Source organism: Mandrillus leucophaeus, unplaced genomic scaffold (assembly GCF_000951045.1).
Source record: "Mandrillus leucophaeus isolate KB7577 unplaced genomic scaffold, Mleu.le_1.0 Scaffold49, whole genome shotgun sequence".
NCBI classification, from domain to species: Eukaryota; Metazoa; Chordata; class Mammalia; order Primates; family Cercopithecidae; genus Mandrillus; species Mandrillus leucophaeus.
Genome location: NW_012105253.1, coordinates 116064 through 122887, shown reverse-complemented (window position 1 = coordinate 122887; position 6824 = coordinate 116064). Strand labels below are relative to the sequence as shown.

The 6824-nt window shown below is 38.7% G+C and overlaps 1 protein-coding gene across 1 annotated transcript; it reads right to left on the bottom strand.

Annotated features, from left to right (window-relative positions):
- Window positions 1–3317: 3317 nt before the first annotated feature.
- LOC105550495 (taste receptor type 2 member 38) lies at window positions 3318–4466 on the bottom strand. The gene has a single exon (XM_011995413.1). It carries the CDS (start codon window positions 4368–4370, stop codon window positions 3369–3371), a length of 1002 nt encoding a protein of 333 aa, XP_011850803.1. The 5' UTR covers window positions 4371–4466; the 3' UTR covers window positions 3318–3368.
- Between the last annotated feature and the right edge of the window lie 2358 nt (window positions 4467–6824).

Sequence of the window (6824 nt, the reverse complement as noted above, 5' to 3'; positions counted from 1 at the left end):
AGAGCAACATATAAAGAGAATAATACACTATGACTAAGTGAGGCTTATACCAGGAATGCAGAGTTTATTTAACATTCAAAGATTAATCAGTGTAATTCACCATGTTAATAAAATGGAGAATAAAAACTGTAGAATCATCTCAATAAATACAAAAAATTTTAAAATAAAATTCAAGACTCATTAGTGGTAAAAATTGTTAGCAAAGTAGGAATACAAATGGGCTTTTTACATCTGACAAAGGGAATCTAAAAATGACCTACAGTTTACTTTATACTCAATGATGAAATAGTTAATATTTTCTTCCTAAAAACAGGAACAAGGCCAGAATGTGTATTCACATTAAATCTAATCAGCACTACACTGGAGATCCTAGCCAGTGAAATAAATTTTTAAAAAATAAATAAAGGGCATATGTATGGAGAAAGAAGAAATAAAATTGTCTTTATTTGCTGATGACATGATTAAGTATAAAATTTCAAAGAATCTTCAAACAGCTACTAGAACCAATATATTAATTTGGTATAGTTGTCAGATAATGGTTAACATACAAAAATCAATTGTATTTTTACATGCTGGTAGCGAATAAAAATGTAAACAACTCTATATACAATAACATTATTAAATATTAAATACTTAAGAATAATTTTACCAAAAAATTATTTACACTAAAAATTACAAAACATTGTTCAGATAAAGACAAAAAATAAAGAGATATGTTTATAGATTTTCAGACAGAATATTTTTGAATATTTAAAAACTTACCAGTAATCTACCATAATCCAAATTGAGGTATCGGTTAAAGACTGGACAAATAGATCACTGGAACACAACATAGAAACCAGAAGAAGATTCATGCATATATAGTTGTATGATTTTCAACAAGAGTTCAAGTCAATTAGAAAATAAAACTCTTCAACGAATGATATTGGCATACTTAGATAGACATATAAAAACAGTGAAGTTCAGCCCTACTTAATACTACACAAAAAAATTAATTCAAGATCAATTATAGTCCCAAACAAGTAAAAACTATGAAAATTCTAGAGAAAATCATAGAGACTGTTTTTGCATGTCAGAGGCAGGCAGATATTCTTTATAGCAGACACAAAAAGCACAAGCATTGTAGAAAAAAATGACATTAGATTTTATTAAAGTCATCATTTGTGCTTATCAGCACACTATTAAAAAATAAAAAGGAAAACCACAGTCTGGGTCAAAATATTCACAATGCATATATCAGACAAAGGACTTGTATCCGTATATGTTATATATATGTATATTTTTCATATACATATATGTATGTATATATACACACACAAATCAATAAACTTCTACAAATCAATAATAAAAAGACAATATAAAACAGTTGTGTATACATAGGAGTTGTATAAGAATACATATATGTATATTATCAGACATACACAAATGCTACACATCAATAAACTCTTATAAATCCGTAATAAAAAGATAACTCAATATTAAAATGGGCAGTTACTTTATAATAGAAAAAATACAAATAGCCAAGAAGCACACAAAATTGTTCTGCATATCATGAGTTGGAAGACAAATGCAATGGAAACCACAATGAGATACCATTTCATCCCCACTAGAATGGCCAAAATTAAAGAGACTGACAACACCAAATGTTGTTGAGAATGTGGAACAGCTCTCCTACATTATTGAGGGGAGCATAAAATGTTAGGATCACTTTGGAAAACTCTTTAACAGTTTTTATAAAGTTAAATGAATATAAATGTTTTAACATAGTAATTTCACTCCTAGGTATTTACTTGAGAAATGAACCTATGCCTACAAAGAAATGGATTCAAGAATGTGTATAGAAACTTTATTCCTAGTAGCCCCACACTGTAGGCAATGCAAAATGTTCAGAAATAGTGAGTAAGTAAGCAAGCAGTGACTCATATAATATTATGGGTGAATCTCAGAAATACAATGTTAAAAATAAAGCCATACAAATAAACATACGAAAAGATGCTCCATCTCTACACCGACAGGGCATCTAGAAGAGTGGATCTCAACATTGGCTGCACCCTGAAATCACCTGAGGAGCATTAAAGAAAAAGAAGCCTCATTGTATCTCAAGATATTTGATTTTATTGGTCGTATTTGGCCTGGATATTGAGATTTTTAAAAAGCCCCTTAGATAATTTCAATGTGCAGCCAAGAGCAAGGACCGACGTCTTTGAGGGAATCCTGGGACAACTTCAGTGTCCACCAAGGAGAGGAAGCCAGATGAAGTTGCAAATTTGGTAGCCACTGGAGGTGAAGAAATGGCTAATTTTTGGAGGGAAACTGAGGTGAAGATTTGGATCTATTAAGACCAAGTGCCTGAGAGGAGGAAACAGTTCTCTGGCGCCACAGCTGGCAGAACTAAGAGCCTTGGTGGTGAGCTGCTACAACTGTGAAGCCTGTGAACTGTGAAGCCTATCAAGATTTAAATGTCTGGAATACCTTGTTTTCTCCTGAGTCTTTCAGTACTTGATTTGAGGAGCGCCTTCCTGGCTGGGTTCCTGTGCAGGAATACAGAGAATGCCAAATCTCCACAATATACCTTTCAGCTGGGCGATTTTGATAGGGCCCCCAACTAGAGAGACAAATACTTGGTACCAGGCAAAACACCATCTTCAAAGGCAAATTGGGCATAGCCAGAAAGTCCACACAAGGCACCTACTGGCATCCAGGTCACCTACTAGACAAATATCTGCTTCTCCTCCATCATTATAAAGTAGGTCAAAGTACATTTCTGAATCAGTGTATTTTCAGACAAAATACACTATTCTTTTGTGCCTCTTGAAGTTGAAGTTACGTGGTACCTCTTGAAGCTGAAATTATGACATAATTATCTTTCTAAGTTTGTCTTTGTTTCCATGAAAATTGTGGAGTTTGAAGAGGATTATACACTTATTGTAGTAGTGAATATTTCCAAATATGATGCTAGCACCAGTTCTGAGAAGGAGGTTTAGCAGTCATGTTAAAAGTCAAACGTATTTTCTTGGGATATAGATATTTCAGAAGAGGTGATTTCTCATGGTTTGATTCATACCAATAATAAGCTATAGTATATAAAGGATTTACACCAAATACCTCACCTAATTATTTTGTTCATTTTATCAAAACAAACCTAGAGTGCCACCAACATTATTCTTGCCTAGGCCATGTATAGTGCATAATTATTTTATTCATCTAGAAGTTAGTTCATTGATACAAAGTGGAGAGACTTTGAATTGTGTTTTACAGAAGAAATCGGAAGGCTTTGTGAGGAATCAGAGTTGTATTCCTGAGGAATCAGAGGCATATTCATGAAGACTCACAGGCGTATTAAGGAAGAGTTCATTTTATGTCCATTCTCAGCACAGTGTCCTGGAATCTGCCATGTGGTCGGCTCTTACCTTCAGGCTGCTCTGAGCCCAGAGCAGAATGGTTGTCACAGCTCTCCTCAACTTGGCATTGCCTGAGATCAGGACGGCTGCATGCCCAGAGGGACAAGCTGCCATTATCCCAACACAAACCATCACCCCTATTTTGTCATGCCACAGAATAAGTAGGGGCACTGAGATGAAGGCAGCACAGGATGATATCACAAAGAAGCAGAAAAAGGAGATAAGAGACTTGAGGGCTTTAATGTGGGCCTCCAGGCTGGGGTCACGAGAGTTTCTGGTATAGACCTTCATTGTCCTCATGTGCCTTCCCAGGGAGACAGTCAGCATCCCAGAAGAAACCAGAAACAATAGGAAAGGAGGGACAGACCACAGATAGCAGAAGAGAAAGGAATAAAATAAGTTGAGATCTTTAATCTGCCAGTTGAGCCTTGTATTGTTATTCATGAATAGCACAGTTGTGACTGTGAAGTGAAGTCTGCCAAAAAAGCACCAAACACAGAGGACAGTGCAGATGCAGGAGCAAAGAATAATACCCAGGAGCATCTGGGAGATCTTCCTGGAGACCCAGCTTGCCAAGCAGATCAGGAAGGTGTGAGAGAAACGGATGAGCTTGGAGCAGTAGAGCAGGCTGAGGCAGGCGGCAAGCCAGAGGTTGGCTTGGTTTGCGATCATCCAGAGCATGAGGATGGCTTGGTAGCTGTGGTTCAGTGGTTCACTCAACTTCTGGAAGTGGGTAAGCTGGATAGCACCCAGGAAGAGCAGTCCATGCAGGAAAAGCCGGCTGATGCTGAGACACAGAAGCACACAATCACTGTTGCTCAGTGGCTGCCTCTTCACTACGTCCCAAAAATTCACCAAGGAAATGAAGGCGTTGGTCAGAAACCCCACTGCAAACTCCAGGACTGAAATGAACAGAAATGTGCTCCTGACTTCATAGGACACAGTGCAGATGTGAGTTAGAGTCAACATGATGTCACTTCTCTAATTGGCTATTCTACTTCTCTTCTCTAGTTGGCTAATCTTCTCTAGTTGGCTACTCTAAAGACCTAGTTGCCACCCAGTGGAGAGAGGTAAATGTACGTTCCAAGCCAGGACCTTTCCTTCACAAAGCATCCAGTTCTTTGCCTAGATCTATCCCAAAGCAAGAGCATCAAAAGTTCTGGCAGGAAACTTAGAGGGATGTTGTTTCTCTAGAACATCTCTTGGATACATACAAGAGCTTATCATACGGTGGAAGGCTGATGGTTCTACCTCTTGGGTGATGCAAGATTAATACATCCAGGTGTTCCTGTACAACCGCCTCCCCAGAAGGCCACAGCACAGCATCAGGGATGCAAACAAAACAGAGCCTCAATTTCCCAAATCCAGTTTTGCATGCCCATCTGGACCTGTGAGGGTAGAGAAGAGAACAGGATTTGCTTATGGGTTTTGAGAAAACCCGCAGCAGGCAAAGCAGATATTCTTGGTGATCTAAGGTTCGAAATAGAGTCTCTTTTCATTTGCATTCCTTCTCTCACCTGTGAAGTAATGACTTATGACAGGCTGTGTTTTTAATATAGACAAACGCATGGTTCCTTTCCACGTGTCAGTGTATGACTGCAGTTTTATTTGCTGTTGCCAAAGGTTTCATGCAATCATCATTATGATGCCAGGCACTGTGCTTAGCAAGGAGAATATTAACATGAACAAGACTAGCACTGTGTCATGAAGGGAGAGGAAAGGGGGCATAGCTGGTTCAGATTAGTATTATTTTTATTTTTTTAATTAGTATACTTTAAGTTCTGGGGTACATGTGCAGAACATGCAGGTTTGTTGCATAGGCATACACGTGCCATGGTGGTTTGCTGCACCCATCAACCCGTTATCTACATTAGGTATTTCTCCTAATGCTGTCCTTCCTCTTGCCCCCCACCCCCTGACAGGCCCTGGTGTGTGATGTTCCCCTCTCTGTGTCCATGTGTTCTCATTGTTCAACTGCTACTTATGAGTGAGAACATGTGGCGTTTGGTTTTCTGTTCTTGTTTTAGTTTGCTGAGAATGATGGTTTCCAGCTTCACCCATGTCCCTGCAAAGGACATGAACTCATCCTTTTTTATGGCTGCATAGTATTCCATGGTGTATATATGTCACATTTTCTTTATCCAGTCTGTCATTGATGCGTATTTGGGTTGCTTCCAAGTCTTAGCTATTGTGAACAGTGCTGGCTTGAATTATTACAGGAGCCTTTTAACAGTTCTTTCTGTTTCCCAATTCCCTTACTCTATTTTCCACAAAGCAACAGTAGCAATCTTGACAAGATATAACTTAGAGCCTGTCATTCCCCTGTTTAGACCTTTCAGGGCCTTTAAACTCCCTCACTGTTGTTAAAAGAAAAACCTTATCCAAATTAAGTTTAACAGAGTTTAGTTGAGCAAAGAACAATTGATGAATTGGGCAGCCTTCAGAGCCAGAGTAGGCACAGAGACTCCAACACAGCCACGTGGTGGAAGATTCAGGAACAGAGAAAGGAAAGTGAGGCACAGAAAACAGAAGTAAGGTACAGAAACAGCAGGATTGCTTACAGCTCGGCATCAGCCATATTTGAACACAGTTTGAATAGTTGGCCACCACTGATTGGTCAAAATTTGGTGATTGGCACAAGAGTAGGCTATGGTCTGTTTACAACTCCGTTTATGTTACAGTTCACAATGTACAGAGAAACGTTTAGGCTGAACTTAAAATATGTAGTAAGGTAGCTTTAGGCTGAGCTGGATTTAACACTATAAAAAACTAAGTTCCTACAGTGGCCTACAGGTCCCATATAATCAGAGCCTCTGTTCCTGCTCAGATGTCATCTTCGTCTCTGTTTCCATACCAGCCTCATGGACCTTGTTCCTGTTCTGTGAATTCACCAAGCACCCTCCTACCACAGAACCATTGAACTTGTACTTTTCATTCCCTGAATTATTTTTCCTCTATGTCCTCCCGAGTCCCACTTTATTTTTAAAAGATCTCCTCTTAAAAGTCATCTTATTAGAGAGACTTTCCCTATGAATTGTATCCCTTGCCCTATATTAGGTGCATACTATAATACTTAACCTGCTTTGTATTTCTGCATATATTCAGTTATTTATTGTCTATACCCACCACCCCCCACTAAAAATATAAGCTTCATGAGGGTATTTATTACTTAACATGTATTTTTGAATGAATGAAATTTTTGTAAACGAAACATTTAGTAGTCTATAGCATCCCCACGTTATATTTATAACATAATGTTGTATTATATATATATTTTTTTTTTGAGATGGAGTCTCGCTGTGTCTCCCAGGCTGGAGTGCAGTGGCGTGATCTCGGCTCACTGCAAGCTCTGCCTCCCGGGTTCACGCCATTCTCCCGCCTCAGCCTCCCAAGTAGCTGGGACTACAGGCGCCCGCCACCACG

What these genes read in the sequence shown, in the direction of transcription:
- LOC105550495 (XM_011995413.1), bottom strand. Translation starts at nt 4,370, where the DNA reads ATGTTGACTCTAACTCACATCTGCACTGTGTCCTATGAAGTCAGGAGC.